This window comes from Scatophagus argus, chromosome 24 (assembly GCF_020382885.2).
Source record: "Scatophagus argus isolate fScaArg1 chromosome 24, fScaArg1.pri, whole genome shotgun sequence".
NCBI lineage: Eukaryota > Metazoa > Chordata > Actinopteri > Scatophagidae > Scatophagus > Scatophagus argus.
The window spans coordinates 7,541,808-7,564,514 of NC_058516.1; the positions used below are offsets into that span (position 1 = coordinate 7,541,808).

General features: G+C 43.8%; 2 protein-coding genes across 3 annotated transcripts; one reads left to right on the forward strand and one right to left on the reverse strand.

Moving 5' to 3' along the window:
* Window positions 1-76: 76 nt before the first annotated feature.
* enpp4 (ectonucleotide pyrophosphatase/phosphodiesterase 4) lies at window positions 77-8,276 on the forward strand. 2 transcript variants are annotated; one of them, XM_046382106.1, is made up of 8 exons: window positions 77-201; window positions 2,687-2,924; window positions 3,180-3,473; window positions 3,672-3,776; window positions 4,423-4,621; window positions 4,844-5,017; window positions 5,115-5,384; window positions 5,865-8,276. In XM_046382106.1, the coding sequence occupies exons 2-8, from the start codon at window positions 2,688-2,690 to the stop codon at window positions 5,963-5,965; spliced, it is 1,380 nt and encodes a 459-aa protein (XP_046238062.1). In that variant the 5' UTR covers window positions 77-201; window position 2,687; the 3' UTR covers window positions 5,966-8,276. The 2 variants fall into 2 exon arrangements, with proteins under 2 accessions (XP_046238062.1, XP_046238061.1); XM_046382105.1 differs by lacking the exon at window positions 77-201 and adding an exon at window positions 1,280-1,425.
* A 6,725-nt stretch (window positions 8,277-15,001) lies between these two features.
* Window positions 15,002-21,350, reverse strand: xkr6a (XK, Kell blood group complex subunit-related family, member 6a). Its single transcript, XM_046382103.1, has 4 exons — window positions 20,151-21,350; window positions 17,113-17,309; window positions 16,022-16,439; window positions 15,002-15,885 (listed from the first exon to the last, which is right to left on the reverse strand). Exons 1-4 carry the CDS (start codon window positions 20,735-20,737, stop codon window positions 15,381-15,383), a joined length of 1,707 nt encoding a protein of 568 aa, XP_046238059.1. The 5' UTR covers window positions 20,738-21,350; the 3' UTR covers window positions 15,002-15,380.
* Window positions 21,351-22,707: the final 1,357 nt, after the last annotated feature.

The window sequence follows — 22,707 nt, forward strand, 5'->3', positions numbered from 1 at the left end:
TGAGTACAAAGTGCGTCTTTCAAAGGAGCATCTTCAACATTTTTAACCAGTTACTAAAAACATACCTCCACATTACTTGCTTAAACTTTTTCGCTTGTTTGTTTAATCTAGTGTGCTAAGAACTACCTTCACTGAAAGGATCTGAAACTTGCATGTGTTGCCTGTAAGCTACACAACAGGAGAAGGTCTGAAAACCATTGGGTATGTTGAGCTTCAACATCTACAGTTTTAGATTTGGGTCGAATAAGGACTCATCAGTTATGTGTTTGGAAAAATCAAACCTATGGGAAAAAACAATAAGTGAACAGGCATTTGAAAAAGACAAAGTGAAGCTTTACTCAACAGCGTCTTTCATTAGACTAGTCTAAAAAACCAAAGGCTCCCTGGAAGTTAGGCTTTTTTATAGCAGAATTGTAACAGATTTAACTAATCTAATCTAAGATCACTTACCCTGCTATATCTTATGTGAAGACTGATGTGGTGACTCGTCCTCTAGAGGTCAGCTGTGTTCAAATTTGTTCTTGTATTATCTGCTCTGTTATCTGCTGTTGGAGATAAATCTATTTAAAATTCATGTGAAATCAAATCTAGGTGTAGAAATCAGGAGTGAACATTTCTTAGGGCTTATCTTATCTGTTATCGGCGAGGCTGTATGAGAAGAGGAACCATCAAAGTATTGCAGACTACATTTGAGATCAGTTTGTTGAATTTCATGTGGATGCCTGTCTGGCAAATTTCAATGCAATGCTGCAAAGTAATACTGTGAGGTATTGTGGGTATTGTGAGCTGGTCATGCACTTCCAATTTAAACTTATTAACAACAATTTTATGCCATAGATCTATTTGTAAGTTATTTTATGGAAAACCAGAGGTCCAGTTAATCTATTCTAGTAATAATTCAGCTTCTAAAACATTTAAAGATTTTCTTCTTTTTTTTCAACACACATGTTAATTGATTCACAAAACCACTCATATTTATCCCGCCCCCCGAATCCACTCATTGGCTGCTTGAACTGCCAATTTAGGTCAGTCAACGGTGCGGCCACCTTGACGTATCAAGGTGGCCGCTGCAACAGTAGAGACACACAGACTTGACGTCAAAATTAAAGCATGATGTTGTAAACAAACATATAATGAGTTTTATCTTACTCATAAATTATATGTTGAATTTCTATTTGTATAGTAAAATAAACTTTAAATGACAAAACGGTATTATGCATGATTATGCAATATGGGGTTTCAAAGAGGGATTTATTTTGAAATTCCGCCGGAACTTCTAAAAATAATTAGAACGCGCTCGACGATTTCCCGGTATTTGTGTATTTTGAGGAAGTAGAGAAGCGATGTCGTTGCGGACATAGACTGAAAGGAAAAGTTATTTAACAGTACTGCCTGGAGGACCACTGCCTGTCCCTCCTGTAACAGGTAACGTTACTAAACAGAGTGTTAGCATTAAAATTAGCAAGCTAACAAATGCTACGCGGAGCGCTAACCAACTCATTTGCCGGTAGTTAAAGCAAAATTCTGTCTTTTTTAAATTAGCACACGTTTTTTTTTGAGTTGTAAACTATCTTCAGTAATAATTAATGTAATTATTAGTGACATATTTGGGGGTACTTTTCGTCCAGCGCGAAGACTTCCTGGTTATTTGTATGACATACCCTAAAGATTGTTGTCACATCCTTGTCAGTGAGATGTCAGTTGGATGACATCGCTAGTTTTGTGCCTGAAGGTTTGTCCAAAGATGTTTTGTAGTTATGATGTGGATGAGACATATTCGGAAACTAACAAGTGGACAGTTTACTGATTTTATTAAAGCTAAGTGTTCCGGGTTTTGCACTTGAGGAGTGCAGGAGCAGACCACGTGGAGACCACTGTGTGTACAAACAGTCTAATTTGATTTATTTTTTCTCCACTGCTCCACTTCATCTTGTAGTATTCACAAATTTGATTTTACTTAACTCTGTGAGGTAGTCAAGTCAAAGACTGAAGTCTTAAAGGCTAATAAATGTAATCAAATTCAAAAGAGAGGGAGGAGGAGGAGAAAGAATTAGTGTCTCTGTTTTCTAGTTGTTATCCATGGTGTGTTTGTAGTCTGTTTCCACATGTCTTTGAGATCTTGGCTTGTGATCTTTGCTTTAGTTCACTCTCTCAGCTCAGAAAGTAAATATGAAAATTAGAGGTGCTAGAAGCATGGAGAGTGTTTGAACTGTGGGTGTATGTGTGAAAGTTAAACTAATTGTTTGGGAATTTCTAGTTCTGAAGGATTTGGTTGCTCCATGAAAGTTGTTTTTTAATCCTCCATGGAGGAGAAATCTTTCCGAACCTTTCCGTGACTGCACAAATTAGCCGTTTTAACTTTCACTTTCTGCAAAGCAAAAGTGAATGATTCAAGAATATTTTTTTGCACTGAGACAGCGGCTTCTAGTTGCTTGGCTTAACGACTAGTTAATGTGGCTTCCTGACCAACCAGGCTCTAGTTCTCAGTTCCTTTTGTGTGTGTTTTTTCTAGCTTTCCACTGAGGCTCATAGTTTGGTCTCTTGCCAAATGGTTTTCAACCAACGTGAAGTTGAAACTGCACCGTTCAGCGTTTCAGTTGCCTTAGCAGAGCCTCATAGAGATGCTATAATGGCAGTCCAGTCATATTTGATTGTAAATAACCAATTCTCTTTCATAACTGGCCAGGATGTTGCTGAGAATACTGCTGGGCTTCCTGTGTGGTGTTAGCGCTTTGGCCACAGAAAACCACACGGCTCAGGAAGGTCCTCCGCCTCTGCTGCTGGTGTCGTTTGATGGCTTCCGAGCGGACTACCTGCAGAGGTTTCCCATGCCAAACCTGAAACTTCTGTACAGCCAGGGGGTCCTGGTGGACCAGCTCACCAACGTCTTTGTTACCAAGACGTTTCCCAACCATTATAGCCTGGTAACCATGGTGTTTGTGCTTTTTGTGCTGTGAAATCGCTGTGATCTATCAGATAACAGCTTTACAGGAAAACAGTTCATTTCAGCTGTTGATCTGATGTAAACAGACTTGCATATGTGGGAAATCAGACAATCAAGTAAAGACTGCATAAACTGCATTGGGCCAATGGCATTTTAATCCAAGTGAAGTCTCATAAGATAATAGTGAATTATTATGATCATCCAAATAAAACTTGTCATTGTTCTTCCTTTGCAGGTCACAGGGCTGTACGCTGAGTCTCACGGTATCCTGGCCAGTTTTATGTACGACCCTGTCAGCCACAAGCACTTCAGCCCCAGCAATGACAGTGACCCGATGTGGTGGAGCAACGCAGAGCCCCTCTGGCTCACGGCGCTGGACTCTGGGTACAAGACGGCGGCCGTAATGTGGCCTGGCTCCGATGTGACCATCAGAAACCGCACAGCAACACACTTCCTTCCATATAACTCTAATGTGACATTCCAGCAACGACTGGAGAAAGTGATCAACTGGATCCTGGGAGATGAAAAGGTAGAAAGGGCTAGCAAATCTACTGTTATGTGTTAAGATACTGACATGTATTTCCACTCCTTTTTGTGTCCCATCAAATTTCTTCCAAAGTTTCCTTTTCCATTTTGCTCTTGCTGTTCTACAACTATGCTGATGTTATTTTAGAGCTGCATTGTTGCCATCATCTGATATTCTGTTACACACAACACATTCCACTAGGAGAAAGGAGTAATGTTTGCAGCTCTCTACTGGGAGGAGCCAGACCGGTCAGGTCACTTGTATGGCCCTGACAACGCCACAGCAATGGGCAAAGCACTGAAAGAGGTACAGTAATTAATTTATGCTTAAACCTCAGAGTAGCTCACTTGATCCTTTGAATGGCCACTTAAGACTGCCTCCAAAATGCCCAACTTAACAGAAAAAATATACAGATTTTCAGCCTGGTACAACATGTGTACCAGGTTTATGAACCTGTCTGTGATGTTACGGAGACTACATCCATGTTTTATACATTCTCAGGTTTTATGACTAAATGCCTGCTTAGCAAATGACACTTCTCTGATGCCCACCAGGGTTAAGGTGGTCACCACATTAGTTTAGATTGTCAGCATACTAACAGTTGCTAATTAGCACTAAAACAAAGTACAGCTAAAGGCAACTGAGGAATAAGAATGAGCCTTGTGTAAATAATAAATAAAATCTAAAAAAAAAAAAAAAAAAATCCTCACTCATTCATTTACACAAACTACATGAGAAACACGAGAGAAGAGTAGAAGAACCTGTCAGAAAAGATTCACGTAAGTGTGAGGCAAAAACGTCACTGATAAGGATGCAAAAAATATGGAAATTTACTGTAGAAATGGCATAAACCTGGCACAGCGCAGCCGCCCAGCACACTTGACTGTTAATCACATTTGCACAGAACTCCTTTCACACCAGCTTTTTGATGGCTGTGTCTCTGTGTGAGCAGGTTGATGACAACATTGGCCTGCTGATGTCAGAGCTGAAGCGGACCGGCCTCTTTGGTCGCATCAACGTCTTGGTAACCAGTGACCACGGCATGGCTCAGTGCTCGGCCGAGCGCCTCATACGCCTCGATGACTGCCTCCACCCTGACAACTACACGCTGGTTGACCTCTCACCTGTCGCTGCCCTCATCCCACAGACAGGTAACCACGTTCACATCAGCCAACATGAGATTAAAGAGTTTGCATACGAACTAAACCACATCAAAACATGACACTCTGTCTCCATGTTTATCTAATCCTCCTTTTATTGACATTTCCTTAGAGTTATTAATGACAAATGCGTATGTGAACTTCTGGATCATTCTCTAGCTGCATTTTTGGGTCATTGCTTGTACAAATGCCGGTTGTGCATGTGATTTGCAGACCCAGAGACCATCTACGCCCTGCTGAATAAGTGCCACGCCCACATGACAGCGTATTTGAAAAAGGCCATCCCTGATAGGCTGCACTACAGGAACAACAAACTTATCCAGCAAATCATACTGATTGCAGACGAGGGCTGGACCATAGTGCAGCGAGGGGACAAGCTGCCGAGATGTACGCCAGCTTAATTGTTTTCTCAGACCTTTGCTCACCTGCAAAGTCAATAATGGCCTCCTCCCACCATGCTTTTTTGTCCTCTTCCCTCCCTCAGTGGGCGATCATGGCTACGACAACTCCTTGTCCAGCATGCATCCCTTCCTGGCAGCGACCGGGCCCAGCTTCCGTCAGGGTTATCGAACCAGCGTTTTACAGAGCGTGGACATTTATCCGCTTATGTGCTACCTGCTGTCGGTGCCCGCGCGGCCCAACAACGGCACCCTGACCAAGGCTCGGTGCCTGCTGGCTGCTGAGACCTGCTGGGATGTGCCCCTGATGATCGGCCTTGTAGTGGGCGTCCTACTTGTGCTCACTACTATCACTGGTAAGTTTTAATGATTGCAACAGCATGTTAATATACATAATGTCCCGGAGAGTAGAATATAGAGGATCAACACCTGAGGGACCTCACAAATAGGAGAAACAGCGAGAGGATGAGGAGGAGTTATCTCCAACCACAACAGAGATCAACTGTGTCGAAGGCCGAGCTGAGAACAAGCAGAATTGAAAGAGGATGTCATTGGTGATGTTGGCCTAAGTAGTCTTGGTGCAAAAGCTTTGGTTGTTGTTCACAAAAGAAATCAATTCTTTTTCTTACATTTTGGGTAAAAATAACACCTTAAAGATGGGTCAAACGTGAAACAGGGATCCAGAGAGAGGATAAAATGTGACATGTTCAATATTGGTGGGGAAAATGAATAAAAAGTTCTCATTCTGATCTGTCAGATTTCTGCTAAATCTCTGAAGTGTCCGTGTAAAGGCAATGTATGTGTCAACAAACTAACAGGACTTGTCTTTCCCTCAGTTCTTTTCAGGTTTCTGAGCTCCCGCCGCTCGTCAGGCCCCCGGCCCTTCCAGAGGCTTCAGGTTGACGACTACGACGACGACGACCCCCTGTTGGAGTAAACCAGTCATAGCCTGTCAGCACACACTAATCCGTGTCCCCTGTTTGTGCTCCAATAGGTACTTGACATATTGCACTTTACTCACTGGGGCCGTTGTCCTCAACATGACACGTGTGTGTGCTGTATGTATATACATGCAGTGGAAAGATGTGTTGTTTTGAAAGCCTTCAGGCCTGCTGGCATCTGCAGTGGAGTTGTGCACTGGTGTAAAAACAGGCGTATGATATGATCGCTGTCACTGACTCTCCATGTTGTTGCTGTTGTTCAAAGTCTTACTACGATAGACTTGAAAATGTGACAATAAGCCAGTGGTGTTTTATTGTGGAATGTAATTTGTTTTAATGTTGAGTCTTTCGGGAGCAGGATGATGACATTTTTTTAAGTTACTGATTTAAGAGATTGATATTTTTCTGCTGGAACTGGGTAGAACAATGTATTTTGTGTGTGGGGGGGGGGTGTTTGTGTACTTGTAGTGTTACTTTTCGTCAGCAGGGGGAGCCAGTCGCTCATTTTAGATTATAATGTAAGATCTTGTGATTCGTGGAGTGGAAAGCTTGAGAGCCTGTGTGCACTGTTAATGAGTTGGTTTATTCGTTCCGCTGATACCTACCTACAGCTTACAGTGTCTGTTTGACTGATAGAGAGACGATAAGAGAAGGTAGAACGTTGACTGTTGGACACACACAACACATTGTAAGTTATTATGTAAGTTCTTAATCAGTTGCTCAGAACGCTGCTTTGTCACTTAATGACAGCCAGCCCGGTGATATTTTCCTGTCCCTAACACGCCTGACCCATAACCAATGACTTACGAATACAAATCCATTATTTTTCCTTTAAAAGAAAACAGGAGTTACAGGATTGTGAAACTCTGATATAAATCCTACCAAAGACTATTATTAAAATGCACAACAGTTGCTCCAAAGAGACCACATAAGCATCTGAAAAAAGATATGTATTGTATAGCAAAATATTATTTATTAACATCAGGTAGAACACACTGGATTTTTAAAAAATGATTGGTGAGTTGAAGCTCGACAAAATGTTTTAGGAGAAAGTTTCATATTTATGTGACGCTTACTATGAATAAATCCCATGAAGAGACCAAAGCCAACCTCGGATAAATGTAAGTTTTGCCTGTGTATCAAAACCTGATACATCTATTTTTTTGATAATGTAGAGCTTCGTTGTTGGCCAAAAACTGTTAAAAACACCATCTGTTATAAATACTCATCCGCGGCTGAAAGTAGTCCTAAATACCCCTGTTCTCTCCTGTGTGAGAAATGTCTTCTAATGTCTTCTGAACCCCTTTTTTTTTTTTTTTAATTTACATCTGTAGGAACTGGTGCCAGCTGCAGGGTTGTGTTGTAGAAAAGTATTGAGGGACAGATTAAGATCTTGTCAGGTTTGGCCTTTTCATGGGATTTTTTTTCTTGACAATAACAAAACTGTAGAGTACTTTAATGCAGTGCGTCTTGCATGCGTCTCTGATCAAGTATCTGCATGTTCACACATTTAAATGTGTGTTTAAGCACACTCCTTGCTACTGAACCAAGCAAAGAGGAGAAATTCCACTTTGTCTTCCTCTTGACGTGTTCTGTTCTTTATTCTGCGTAGAGCATTTGTTTGGATGTCAGTATCCAGCATTGCTTGTGATGCCTTGATATAATCACTGTTAACAAATGAGATTACATGGATAACTCACTCTGGTAGTTTTGTCTTTTCCGGCTCTGGTAAGTTTCCCCCTTCTTGAAGAGTATAAACATTTCAGATAACAGTGGGCTTTTTCCCCCATCTTCTTACTCTGTGTATTATAATCTAAAACAATCTAAAGCAGTGTAAACAGGCCAGTAGTATTGCATGAAATGCAGGATGCAAGTCTGAAGACAGTGGTCTCATATCTACGGTGTCATATTTGTGTTGTGATGTTTAAATACTCCCTGTAAGCTGCATCTTTGCACTGTGTTACTGTTTCCAGACAAGTGTAAACTGTTACTATGCAAATCCTGCTTGGCTTGTAGAGAGGTACCCGTGGTTTAATATAATTTTTAATCCAAATGAAGTTGATTTGAAAATCAGACATTTTGCGTTGTGATTCAAAAGACTGTAAAAACCATTCACATCACATGGAAAGGAGAAGCGACACACATTTGGAAAAATTAATTTATGTTCCCTTATATTTTTTTTTTCTCCATCGCAGTCACAACATTACAATGTAATAAAATGGTAAATATATAAAATCAAACTCAATACTGACGCATATACATTTCTGTATTGTGTTCAAAACCAAATAAACTACATGTTTTTATTTAGATCTGTTTTACATAGTTTAAAATCTCTCATAATTTCTATGTAGTCATCTGTATTATTGTAAATCTTTGTCTCTTCACAGATAAATAGACTTTATTTTAAGGAGGTATTGTAACAAAAATAACACATTTCCTAACGCTGGCCAACTGGAGCCATTGAAAATATCATTCAACTCTTCCCCAGAATGCTTTTACACTATTGTTAGACACAAAATACACAGACAAACAAGAGATACACAATGTGTCGTCTCATTTCTCTCCTGGTTTGTTTGCGGTTGGTCAGAAACATTCGGTGTGGATTTGGGAATCCTCCAGCGATCAGAAGATTCCTGAATGGTGTGTTTTTATGAGCTGGCGCAGGAGCGGTTTGAACACGGTTGATGACGGCAGCCATCATTTCTACAGTGAAGCTGGGAGACATTAACCAGACAGCCAGACAGCTAATTTGTTTTGTCCCTATGTGAACATTTTATTGCAGCTGCACACTGCAAATATCACCATCCGATCAACTTATTTAATCACATCCAGTCAAAAAATCCTCAAAAATATGACCCCTAAAAACTTTTTTCTTAAAACTTTGGCTCCTGTTAAAGAGCAGAAAATCACATTCTCTCCCTTTTCTATTGGTATCAAACCATGCAGGTTTACTTTTAATTGCCTAAATTTTGAGGTATTTGTCTCCAATTTCTGCCTCCACCCCAAGACGGCATAAAAAACACCAGCTTGTTTCAAACAATTGATTATTCCAGTTATTGCCGAGCACTGGATGAGAAGATTAAGACCACTCTGATATTTGCATATTAAATATGAAGATTCTTGCAGGAGGCAGTTAGCTTAGCATGGGATAATGACTGGAAGCAGGGGGAAACGGCTAGTACAGCACTGTCTGAAGGTAAAAAAAAAAAGAAAGAAAAGAAAATCTGCCTACAGGTGACTTTTTTCTTTTCGATCTGGAATCCTTGAGGGTATAAGGGTATATCGGGGATGCATTTCCACTCTTAGACTCTTAAAATGATGGACAGTAATTCCAGTCTTTGTGTTAAGCTATTGCTAAGCTAATGCTGACTCCAACTTCATATTTAGCCCAGACATGAGAGTGGTGAAAATCCTTGAGTGCGGATAACATTTATATTTTAACATTTAACATTTATAACATAACATTTTTTGCTTGTGGTGATGGTCATTCTCTGCAGAACAAGTTAAAATCTATTATTTGTGTTCATCAGGAATGTGAGGGACAAATAGCTTGTCTCATTGTTAAACAAAGTTGTCAGTGGCTGTCTGGCAGATCTCTTCCAGAAGCTTCATCCTGCCTACAGATCTAACATCAGTGTGCTTATACTCAAGACAACACGATGGCACAGACTCCTACGAAAACACAGATTCCAGTTAAGCCGTATTTTTCTTCTCTCGTCTTACATTCTGGATATTTATAAAGAACATTTACTATCAGTAACATCTGAAGGAGCCATCTAAGCAAACTCATCAAACATAGATCCAACTGAGGAGGATTACCAGAGAAAGGTATTTACAATCAAAATGCCAACCACGAGAAAATAAAAAGTACTTTTGCACATCAAAATCTCTAGAGCTACTTTTTTTTCCAAGCTGAAGAACACAGTAGAAAAGCATGACCTCCAACAAAATAAAAGCTCATGGTACATCTTATAGATACATCCACATTAAGGTTTAGTTTGACCCTGCCCTGTGCTTATAGTACCCACACCTGAGTCAAACCGCTGAAATCCTTCCTACTCGTTTCCATGGTTGAATTTGAGTGTTCGTGCCAAAACAGCCAAACCTCTTCGAGGTTCAAAAACAAAAGGATTTCAGTTGTCGTTGGACTCAGATCTGGTAGAAACTGGTCTGAGATCAGAAACAGCTTTGCGTCTGGCCTCGAGTTCTACAAAACCATGATGAGTAATGATAATTTCACAGCTCTGGACCAAGCAAGTAAAACTTTGGCTAAAAAAAGCATATGAAGCATTACTGACACATACGGTAGTTTACACTCTCACATACACATGCTCACGCACGCACGCATGCACACGCACACGCACACACACAGCCTAACAACAGGCCTCATATGCTTTGCAGACCCTGATAGTGGAACATTTATGTGTTTATCCAAAGAACCAAAAAATAAACGTTCTGCTTTTACACATTCCTCAGTCAGGAGGTTGCATCTATCCTGATTATTCCCAAAGTAAAGGTACATTATGCTGTTTCCCCCTCCCCACCTCCCGACCAATTTTAACCAATCAGCATACATGCTTTATGGAGAAAACTTGTAAATTAACTCCACAGAAATGATATGCAGGATTACAGATTTATCATAAACAAATGCAAAAAGTTTTCAAAAAAATGTAAACAAAATGGTTTATCACATTTGCATTGTTGCACATAAGCACTCTCTTCGCCTCCTCTTTGTAAAGAAAGAAGAAAAGGCAAAAAAAAAAAAAAGAAGGACAAGCAATACGTGAGAACAGTGACGTGGTATTTTTGTAAAGGTTATCCAAGCCCAGAACCTTTCTGTGTGTAACCTTGCATAGCTGTGAATGTGTAGCCATACAATAACTGACTGGATTTTACATCCCCATAGAGTGGGCCTGACTAAGGCTCTGGGTTTTTGTGTGAAGGAAGAAACCTTTCATTTGTAGCATGCAGACTCAACTATTGCATGTGAATCTGTGAATTCTATATTACTGGGTGATATGAAGGATTGTCTGAATTAAAAACCAAATGCCAATGGTGAGAAAAGTGTGATACCTGCAGTTGGATAATGGGGCTACAGCTGAGTCTGAATGCTACACATGAATACTTCCATACAAAGAAGGAAATGTTTTTTTTTTGTTTGTTTGTTTGTTTTTTTGTGGGTTTTTTTTTTTTTTTTTTTTTTTTTTGGTTTTGTCAGACCTGATTTGGATGTGTTAAACCTGATCTGGAGCTCTGGGGGTGCAAAGGGGCCGTGGTTTGGGTCAGAAAGTCAGAGGTCAATGCTAGGAAAAAGCTAGTGGGACGGCTGCTCTGGGGCAACGTAAAAGTCCCTTTAACAACCCATAAGCACATACGAAGCTGTGACTCTTCAAACCTTTAAGCCTCCGCATCAGTACCCACTTATTTTCCTAGGAGCACATGTGCCCTCGAATCTAGAACATTCATGCAAGAAAATTCACAAGCACAATCAGTGAAACTAACAGAAACTGTATGACTGCGTTCTCTAAATGTTACATACTCGTTTTTTTGGACAACGTACTAACACAGTATGCCGTTCTCCTTTGACTTCTGTGCTCTGACACACTCAACCCATCCAGATAAGAGTGTACCAAAAATTAGCACCACCCTCCTATAGCTCATGTTCTGTTGTTGTTGTTGTTTTGGCCAGAGCCATGACTTGGATATCTTAGAAAAATTCCACCTGCACTCTTCTCATGCGGATAAGGCATTGTAGCTTTAATTTGTCACTCAGTTTCAGAGACAGAAGGTGTTGCTGTTTTTATGTACACTCTCCACTTGAGGAAACCCAGATTGACTGAATCACATAATTCAGGCAATCTGAATGTGATACACTCTAAACATATTTGGCTAAAATTCTTCATACCACTGTAACCACAACTGTACAAAAACAATCCAGCTTTACTCAATAGCACCATATGAACATTGTTCCCAAATTATAAAGGGGTAAGGGATTATTGGACATTAGTGTGTGTGTGAGAGAGAGAGAGAGTGTGTGTGTTCAAGTGGTGAGGTAGGGATGCATCCCATTGTTACACTACTTTTTCACTGCATGTCTGCATGTGTCTAGCATATCTCCCTGCATTGGAGGAAAACCTTGTGTGTGATTGTGTGTGTGTGTGTATGTGTGTTGCGTGTACACTAAGCACATCTCCTTGCATCGGAGACTTGCATAGCTTCTGCTAGGACAGGAAGAGCAGTTGTCCGTTTGGACGGAGCCTTTGGCACAGCCTTGGCCGATAACTGAAGGCAGTACTCAAGTTGCACCATAGAATTCAAAGAGACAATCTGCCCTTATTGCACCATTAAGTACATGTGTGTTTCATATTTGCACCATGTGAAGTGGGATTAGCAGCCAATTGACTCTGTAGCTCAAGTGTGTTGCACCATATGAACACCGATGTTGCTGCTTCTGTTGAGCGTTTGCACCTACTGAATCTATGCGCCGGTTTGCAGCAAATTAACCGATTTGACTTTTTTTTTTTTAGCACCACGGAAAAGTAATGTAAGCTTGCTCGCTGTTCACGTTGTTCAAACTTTTAAAGGGATACGTCAACATTTTTGGGTGTTAGTGACCTTTTTTTCACCTGGGACATTTAGCTGAAAAGTGACAGAACTGCAACAAATTTTTTCATGATTAATTCATATGTTAAACAATTTTCTATAATAAAGTTTCCTAACCTGAGGGGTGGGGACCCCAGTAAAGGCCTCAAATTAAATATTAGGGGTCACAAGAAAGCAGCGAATCTTCATGCTTAAGAAGCTGGGCATGTTGTTACTGACTCATCAGTTATCACATTTGTTGTCAGTTACCCTTCTTTCAATCAATACAAATGTCACTCATAGAAATTATTGTTTCAGCAATAAAATATGATTACATGTGGTGGTCAGTTTTAGCAGCTTCCATTCAGCCTTGGTTTCATGGCCCTCATTAAAAGTAAAAAAATAAAAAGAAATTCTACAATTTCACACTTTTGGATGAGGAAAAAATAAGAGACTAAACCCCCCCCCCCCAAAAAAAAATGTTGAAGTACCCCTTTTAACACTAAGCTCTCTCAAATTTAACATCTTTCTTTGTCTTCGCCCACTTGATCCTCTTGACCCTCGACATTAAAAAGAAGCATGTGTGTTCGTGTTTATCTGTTCTAACCGCATGGCTGGCTTTCACCTGTTCTACTGCTCACGTGGGACTGGAGAAAAGGTGTGGAGCGTTTGATGGCAAAAAACACTTTCACCACCTTCCAAACCCTTTGTGTTTACTCGCCGCCACGCAGGGTGTTAAGGCCGCCCCCGACGGTGTGTGGTTTCAGGAGCAACATTCCTGTCGACGGGCTAATGACTGATATCTCAGCTCATTTGTTGTCGCCTGCCAATGTAACAGCTTGGATTACAGGGATAAACAAACAAAAAAAAATAAATAATGAGCCATACATCACAGCTCAGCCGTGGGTGGCTTCGGAGGAGTCGATATTGGACATTTTTCAGGAGAAGACAAGTCACCGAGAGGATTGTGATGATTGAAATCCAAAATTGTTTCATATCGGCTTCAGTGGCAGCACCCTGTTAGTGTGGGACCAACATGATTAAGACATCACACACTGGTAGACATAGATCAGAAATAATTAGTCTTGCATGTGCTCTTTCTGCTGAACATTTGGAGATCATTTCTCTGTTTTTTTTCATTGTCTAGCAAGGTAAACTGACGCAGCATAGCAAAAGAAAGAAAAGCTAACCTCCCACAACATCACGAAGCATAACAGGAAAGGGAGAACAACCCCAGATGCAATACACACTGGCAAGCATGTACTGCCTTATGTTCTTTAGGATGAGTTGTGAAATACTGGTGATGATACAACCATACATTAGTAATACTTAAGCTATCAGCAGGCACGAATACTTCCTCCACTAATATGGAAGTTTACCAGTAAGATGATGGTGCCATGTTGTTTTTGGATTCTTCTGTTTGACTATGCAGTAACCTCTGACTGCGTATTTTTGTCACTTAATGGCTTGTTTTTATACTGTAGGTTTCCAAAACACATGTAAGATTGGCACATTGACCGGCGTGCATGTTTAGCTATGAGAACTGCAACAGTAAAGTCATCCGTCTGGCCTCAGTAGATCTGTAGCTCTTGGTCCATTTTAACACCTTAGCACATAAGGGTGTTAGTGACTACAACATACTGGCCTCTTGGCAAACAAAAGATCTGTTTGTTTTTCTATATATGGCTTGTAGATTCATAATGTTTAAAATACTAATATCTGAGTGCTAATATCTCAGCTGTCTAACCCAGCATGTCCAATGTAATTAGTTTTATTTCAGTTAGGAAATAACTAATTCTTCCACTACACAGTCAATTTAGCACATTGATGTTACCAGCTAGAATTTTTGCGTCTTATTTTGTTGTTGATGCTAATGTTGCTAACATAGCACATGCTTCAGAGTTTGCTTAAAAGAATATCTTGATAGATAATCTTGAGAGAAGGTAACACTGGTTCTAGATCCAGATTTGGTGTTCAGCGTGAGGTGGTATCAGTCTTCTCGTAAAACGATTAAGTGTATCTAAACCATTGTTTTATTAGCCTGCAAACTTTAAAAATATTTTGAATTCATTTGAATGCACATTAAATGCCGATACCCTCTCCACCTTTCCCATCCTGCTCTGCTGCTCTCCTCGGTAACCTTGTCAACGTTGTCTCCAGTCGACAACGACATGACAGTACATTAAAAAAAAAAACAAACAAACAAAAAAAAAAAACGTCTATACATAGAAAATATATACACTAGCTTTTGACTAAACTAACGACGTGTTCACAAACTCCTTTTGTTGAAAGGGACCTTTGTTCTCTCTTTGTGTCACATCTTCTTGTTCTGCTGCAGCCAGTGAAAGTGTGCGCGACGCAATGTAAATAGCATGCGGTGGTCAAAGGCTCCCGTGTGAAACTTTGGAGCTCGCTTTTTCTGTTTTTTTCTTTGTTTTTTCTTCACGTGTGAAATTAAATCAATGAAAAAGAGATGAAGAGTGATCAGAGGAATTGGAAATAGAGGGACAGAAGGATATAGAGAGGGAGAGAGATGGACTCGCGCTGAAGCAGCTTGTTGAGTCATGGCCATGGGACTCGCAGGTCATAGGTGCCCGCAAGGAGTGTGTGCGCGTGTGTGTTTGTGTGTGTACTCATAAACGTATGACGGATTGCTTTTGTGTCTGTGTGCTTACATCAAGTGCCAGTGTGTGTGTGTGTGTGTGTGTGTGTGTGAGAGAGAGAGAATGTATTTCTAAATCTTCTCTTAATCTGAACATCCATCCAAACATACATGCCTTTTTGTGGTGCACATGTGCTTATGTGTGTCAGCGTGTGTGTGTGTGTGTGTCAGAGTGAGGACTCATACTGCAGCAGTTCATACAGCAGGGGTCCATCACGATAGCGGATACCCACAGCAGCTGGCGTTATGTACTGCAGGATGTTTATAGTCCTCCGCAGACGCCTGTCTACGTAGTGGGCGTCCCATGCTGGGTAACGCTTCCTGGGCATGTCGATCTTTATAAGCGGGCCCTCTGGCTTGGAGATTTGGGGGGCTGACCTCACCTGGAAGACAGGGAGACATGTCTCGGCCACATCTTCTTCTGTCTGTGACTTGGTCATATGGGCCGGGGTGGGTGGAGCAGTGGGCGGGGCTGACGGTGGCAGGGGAAGACCCCAGAGCAGCTGGGCGCAGCAGGATGAGGCGGGACTTGGCTGGAGGTGGGTGGTGGCAGGGTGCAGGAACCCGTAGTACAGCAGCATGACCAGGACGCCGCCGGCGAACGTGAGGTAGACGCCACACAGCGCTGGGACAGCATAGGAGTCGGTCAACACTGGGTCCCTGTAGGCATACCTGCAGGATGGTGGCAACACAGGCGGTTACATTCATGTGAGTTTGTGTACTTGAGGCCTCTGTGCATGTTTATGTACTGTTGTTTTGGCTAATGCTTCTGTAAGTGTAGTAGAGCAAATCACTTGGTCTAACTCACCACAGCCCAGTGAGGATGGAGTTCTCGGCCAACACCACGGTGTAGTATGCCACCATTCTGTAGCGCGTCCGGCCCTCCTTCACGTTAAACCAGCAGAAGATGTAGACGATACCTACCACCATGTTGAAGAGCACCTCCTCCCACTTGGACATGCAGAAGTCAGTGCCTCCATGCACCACCCAGAAGGCCATGGCGCACCAGTGGACCACTACGAAGATGCCGAAATAGATGTGGAAGAGGGAGGCGAAGAGGGCAAGCGAGAGGACGCGGGACGAGATGGTGAAGAGGCGCCAGAAGAGGTGCAGCAGCGCCCCGCGGTAGCTCATGCTGCGCTGGTCATCACGAGAATCTCTCAACAGTTTGTGGTAGGAGGCCAAAACCCAGGCAAGAGACAAGAGGGAGCCCAGGGAGGAGACACCTACAGACAGACAGGGGAGGGATACAAGAGGAGAGAAAGTAGAACAAAGTAGAATCAACATCTTAAGGTTCATGAGACAAAAAGTACATCAGCGTAAAATAATCATGAGTCACTGAGGGTGTTTTTAAATAAGTAGTGTATGACACTACAGAAACATTTGGTAATGACACTTAATAGTATGAGTCTGAGAACAAGTTATTTTTAATGTCCCAGCTGCTGTGTGCATCCACCCCCTGTACTAGTCACATATTTGTATTAAAGTATAAGGTGTCCCAAAACCCGAGAGCGATAGAGATGAATAACACCAGTGGGTGGCCACCCAGATGATACATTTCCTGGATGAATAAGGAAGAGGAGGATGATGAACTTTGCCTCACACATCCCCCAAACACTTGTGTCTTCTTTCTGGGAGTACCTGAACAAAGCAAAACCCAAAAGCAGCACCATCTGCAGCCGCAAATTACTGAGCATGATGTGTGCAAATTGCTAATTACTGTTTGTGCAGCTGTTGATTTGTGTGTGCTTTGTGGGCTACACGGAAACAGGGTGTTAGGTCTGTAAATGTGGCAGGAGAGTTGATTGTGTTCATGTAGAGAACCGGTTTCCCTGGCTTTTCACACACACTGTGCAGTAGGTGAAGTCAGCCCACTGGTGAAATCAGCGCTCCACCTACACTGCAGCGTCTCGGCTCGGTTCTCCTGGATCATGATGCAGAGCTGCAGGACCAGCTGAGGTGCAGACTCCAGGAAAGTCTCCAGCAGCCGCAGCATGTTGACATCTGCATATTCGAACATCATGGCCCAGTACCAGCGCCGCTGGTGCTCCTTCTGCCGCCGCGACATGATGCCCAGGTACAGGGTCCTGATGTACCTGCAGGGGGTCAGGGATGGGAGCGCAGAACATACCAATGAATTCATTTTGTCACTTACTGACATCACTTTTTTATACTTAATTGGACAAATAAGACACATACAATTCTAAGAGGCAGCTCAACTGAATTTGTACTATATCTGTTTCCAATTTCATTATGGTTTGAGCACCGATAGAACCTCTGTGAAACAGATTTTGATCCATATGTCCTGAATGGATTTCCTGGGAACTACAGTAAATGTGGGTGGGATGTAGGCAGAGATTTTAATCAGAATGCCTCAGGGCACTCATGGTGTGTGTGTCTGTGTGTGTGTGTGTGTGGACGCATGCACATGTGTTCAATGTACTCCTCCTACATCCCTGCGTGCATTGCTACTGTACTGCATGTGTGTGTGTGTGCATGTGTTCGTACATTATGCATGGCTCTGTATGAACAACTATTACAGCCATGAAACATATACAAGCTTAATTCACAAAACATAAATAATGCACCATCGACAGGAAAATGCCTAGATGTGCGTGCACACTATTCGTGTATTGTTAGCTCACATCAGGTCTGGCTTAATGCGGAGGCTGGGCATGAGCAGGCACTTTGGCTGCCAATCATGGGAGCATTTCTGGCTAATTAATGATCTAGTGGCACGGTAACAAGAGACGCCTGAATTTTCCAATTCAGACTGCTTGGCATATGACAGTCTACCTTGCGTGTTTGTAATAACACAGTCAGTTTTGCACATCTTTATTCTAGGAAATGGAGTTTTCTCTGCTTCTCTGCTTAAGTGTGTTTTTTTTCATATATCCCTGCCTCATTTCCTCCTCCCTGACTTCCTGTGTGTTTACTGACACTCCAGATTGAGGACCATCCCATTCATGCCGACCTATCTGTCTCATTTTATTCTCGATATTGCTTCTATTCAAACCTTTTAAAGCTGGATTAATGGATTTTGTAGCTTAAAAATAAGATACAAACACCAAAATGCTTTTTGTCCTTGACTCAAGAGCAGTGAATGATAAATAACCAGCATCTCAGTTTTTTTTAAATTTATGAACAGGAAGTCCTTGTGTTCATGTTCAGGTTAATATTGAGGCTTTACTGCACAGCTTGGCGGGCAACCCTGGCAGCCAATTAACGCCTAGGCGTGGAGGGATATGGTATCAAACCATACGTATAGATTACAGTAGATCTTCTACACCCTCCCTCCATGACTCCCACTACTCCTTTCCCTCTTTCCTCTTGCTCTCTTTCCCTTCCCCCCTTTCAGATCACATTGTGGAACCTTTTTCTCCATCCACCATCTCCTTCCTCACCCCTCCTTCTCTCTCCATCTCTAAGCAATCTGTCTCAATCAGGCTGTACCATTTCCTCAGCTACAAATAATCCCCCTCTCCCTCCCCTTCTTCTTCTTCCTCCTCCTTTTTCTGTTCCTTCACTTCCTCCAGGTGGGAGAGTCCACTCTGTGGGCTGGGGAAGGGGGGGTGATTACTGGGTGGGGTGAATGGAGATACGGGAGAGCTGTGTGTGTGTACATGTGTGGGGGTTGTTTTAACCCTACAACCACAGAGAGATTGAAGCAGAGGAGCTGAGTAGCACAGCAGGATGTAAACACACACACACATCCACACACACATCACTCTACGCTCCTTGCTGCCTGCCCAGAGGCAAGTGAACGCCATTAAGGAGTCTTCTTGGGGGGGGGGGGGGCAGTGAGCGCGTCCTTGTGTAGAGGGCTAGAAGGCTGAAGACAAGCTATCACACTCCTATCGTTACTACTACTGCTTTTGCTACACATGCACATAAAACACACTGAAGTATGAGAAACAAGGTGCAAGAAGAGCAAGGGAGACATGTGCACGTACGAGAGTGAAAGGGTGCATGTGTGTTTGTGGGGGTTTTTCCCACCAGTGCTTTTAGCACTTCAATTAGCACCTACACTTGTCCAACTGTGTGTATAGTATGTGTATGTGAATGTGCGTGTGTGTCAGAGAGAGAGGGGTAGATAGAGAGGGAGATGTGTTGCCAGAAGCGCAGATGCTTTTCCTCTTTGTACTCTCCATGCATGCTGACACTCATGGGAAGAGCCGTGACACCATTTTTCCACTGGTCTCACACACACACACACACACATACAGACTGACACGCATGAGCATTCACACATGCACGCACAGAGCCTTGAGTGCTCGATTGCACAACTAAAGGAGATGCTGGTATTGAACACATTTTCAGCACCACGGACAGCGTCTCAGACAGCGACATTCACTTTAATTGTGAAGTTGCGACGCGAGGCGCTGTCCATGATGCTGAAAATGGACAGCGCCTCAGTCACACCTTAAAACACACCGTGGATGTGTCTGTAGTCAATATACTAGAGGTGCTGTAGAGTTTGTAAAGGCTCACTATACGTTGTGATACAGTAAATTCAGCTCTTTTCTTCTGCTGGAGGTTGTACAGTGTGATTTGCACAAATAACTTTTCATGAGGTGACCTAAAAAGAAAACTCAAAGAAGTTACACCACATCACTCTCCTTCTCTCTCTGTCCCCTCATTGTCTTTCTGACTGTCTCTCTTAATATCCGTCTGTCATTGCCAGAAACTGAAGCGCTGAGGAGGTCACTGAGAGCCTTTTCCTGTACTCTTGCTCTTCCTCTCCTGCCTGTCAGTATGAAGCAAGCTTTACTTTCTTCTTGCAACATTGGCTAGACACCCCGCTCTACCCATTAGCGACATTAAGTGTGCATGTGAGGAAAAAAGACTGTGGGACAGAGAGAGATGAAGAGAGGGAGTGTGAGAACAGGTTAGGATCAGGTGTGTGCTGTGTTTTGCCCCCCCCCCCCCCTTCCTACCTCCACACTTGTCCCAACTGGAGGATGTGTATGGTAGCCTGCCACAGCCAGATGGTGGCCAGCTGCAGGCGGTCCCTGCCGGGATACAGGCACCCCATAGTCACCGCGCCCCGCTTGGTCAGCCCCTCCACCTCCCCGAGCCCCCCGCCGGTGTAGTCCTGAACGAACCAACGGAAACTCAGAATCTGGACTAGCACCGACGGCACCAGCACGAAGAAGAGAGTGAGGCCGAACCAGAGGTAGTCCTGCCTCCGGTAGTAGTCCACTGCCAGGCAAAGATCCGTGCCAACGTCCCAGAAGAAGACGAGGAGGGCGAGGATGATCCAGAGGCAGTCCAGCCACAGCTGCTCCCGGGGCGGGCAGTGAGTCTCCCGGATGCCGACCCCTCCGGTAGGCTGGCCCCCGCCGAGCAGAGAGCCGAGGCAGGCTGAGCGGCAGCCCCAGTAGCAAGCAGAGGTGCGGCAGCACTGACAGATGTGGATCGCGGCGGAGTCCAGGGGCTCCTCAGCATCAACATCGTACAGCTGGGCGAAACCGCCGCCGCCGCACCCGACCCCGGCTTTGCCGCCGTCCGACTGCGCGGCCATGTTCCCCTTCCCGCTCCTGCCCTCCTGCGAAAAGCACGACAACCGCCCCGTTTTGCTTTCTCGCGGGGCGCGGATACCACGTCACTTCCCAGATACCTGCTGTCCCCTTCCCTCTCGCGCCGCGGCGACTGCTGTGTCTCTTTCCCGCCCGGGGCGCGAGGAGCCATCAGAGCCGGCGGCCGCGCGACGGCGGCTCCACTTCTTCCTCGTACGGTCGAGACACTGCCACCGGGCGCTCGCGAGCAGCAGCAGCGGAATCAGTTCCCGTTCCTGTCCAGCAGCCCTGCATCATCCCGTCCTGCGCGCGCGGTCATCTAGGGCGTCGGGAAGCTATGACGTAATGCATCTCCCGCTGTTCTTAAGATGTGTGAGTGAGTATGTCTGTGTGTGTGCGTGTGGGCGCGCAACGGACAAGACTATTCTTTCAAACCACGACTAATATAAGCCTTCCTGTTCAGTGAGCCGGAGGAACCCCCCGACGCCTGCCGCTCATCCCCTCCGCTCTCCGGCTGCAGGTACCCCGGCATCCGCTGCAGCCCGTGTCCGCTCCGCTCCTTTCCGCAGCTCCAGCCCTCTGCAGCCTCAGCTTCCCCACTCCTCGCTTTCTCTCACACACTCACTCCGCCCTCTGCCGGATAACAACTTCAACTCCGAATTCACATCTGCACGCGGGCACGCGTGCACGCGCATCGAAGTGTCACAGAGAGGGGAGGGTTGTGGGGGGGGGCAAAATCTCACTGCGCTGTATTGAATCAACGTAATTTCCAATGAAAACAGCTGGTTTTCTCCAACCACAAGAGGGAGGAAAATGACATTCATCTCTCCATCAATCATCATCTGTTCTCAGTGTTCCCCTCCATCCACTGCCCTCTCCTTTTCTCCCTTCACACTCTCCATCCATCCCTCCATCATTCCCTCCAGGGGACTGACTGCCTTGTAGCTCTGCCAGCCTAATCAGCCATAACATATGTGTGAGTGCCAGTGTGTGTATGTGTGTGATCCCTGCTCGGCAAGCATTTAGGATTTAGGAATGTGAGAAACTGGGATGGACACTGTGTATGTGCATGCAAGATGATGGACTAGGAACGAAGGGAGATGGAAAGCTGAGAGGCTAAAGAGAAAGAGGAATGGATTTAGGAATTAGAGGGGGGATGAAAGGAGTGTGTGGCTGTGTGTGCGTGAGAGAGAGAGAGAGAGAGAGAAAAGATGATTCAGACTGAAGCAGTTCCAAGGGATGAAAAGATTGACAGAAAGGATGCAAGAGAGAGGATGACTGGAAGATTTAGGAATTATTTGTGTGTGGGGGGGTGTTGGAGATAGAAGAGGAAAAAAGACAGGGAGGGATGAAGGCACAAAAAAGAAATGGAGAAGGAATTAAGGATTAAGGATTTATTAATTGTATGAAGGAAAACCAAAAGATGAATTAATTGTATGAAGGAAAACCAAAAGATGAATGTAGCAGTGTTAAGGAGAAGAAACAAACAAAATAAGGAATTTTGGAATACGAGGACAGTCAGGAGGGGGAAAATGAGGGAAAGTGATTCCTAGGATAAAAGTGTAGTCAGGATGTCATTATGCACACACACAGGATGCAACAGAATCACGTGCCCACTCACTAGTGTGCTCACACACACACATACACACACTTGGAAATATGCAAGCATGCACTGCATCTCTTTCTCACACACACACACACACTCTCACTGGCTCCTCGTTCTTAGCGGCACGTTTCTGTGTGAGCACCCTCTCTCTCTCTCTCTCTCTGTCCGCTGGAGATTAGCCTCTCTGTTGTCATGACAACCGTGGCTGTGCGGCTGGAGGACAGGGAGAGCCAGTGGATGGTTGTCTAGCCGTGTGTGTGTGTGTGTGTGAGCGAGAGACAACGAGAGTGAGCGACAGTTATTCAGCCACAGCTCAGAGTGTGAGCAGCCAAATCTGACCTAAACACCTGCAGAGGCTTGTGTCAGCAG

Excerpts from the sequence above, each read along its gene's own strand:
- xkr6a (XM_046382103.1), bottom strand. The coding sequence starts at position 20,737 with ATGGCCGCGCAGTCGGACGGCGGCAAAGCCGGGGTCGGGTGCGGCGGC. Across the intron at positions 17,310-20,150 it reads CAGTTGGGACAAGTGTGGAG|GTACATCAGGACCCTGTACC; the intron begins GTAGGAAGGGGG and ends GACCCCCTGCAG. Across the intron at positions 16,440-17,112 it reads CCGAGCCGAGACGCTGCAGT|GTGTCTCCTCCCTGGGCTCC; the intron begins GTAGGTGGAGCG and ends GTCTGTCTGTAG.
- enpp4 (XM_046382106.1), top strand. The coding sequence starts at position 2,688 with ATGTTGCTGAGAATACTGCTGGGCTTCCTGTGTGGTGTTAGCGCTTTG. Across the intron at positions 3,474-3,671 it reads GGATCCTGGGAGATGAAAAG|GAGAAAGGAGTAATGTTTGC; the intron begins GTAGAAAGGGCT and ends ACATTCCACTAG. Across the intron at positions 5,385-5,864 it reads TGTGCTCACTACTATCACTG|TTCTTTTCAGGTTTCTGAGC; the intron begins GTAAGTTTTAAT and ends TCTTTCCCTCAG.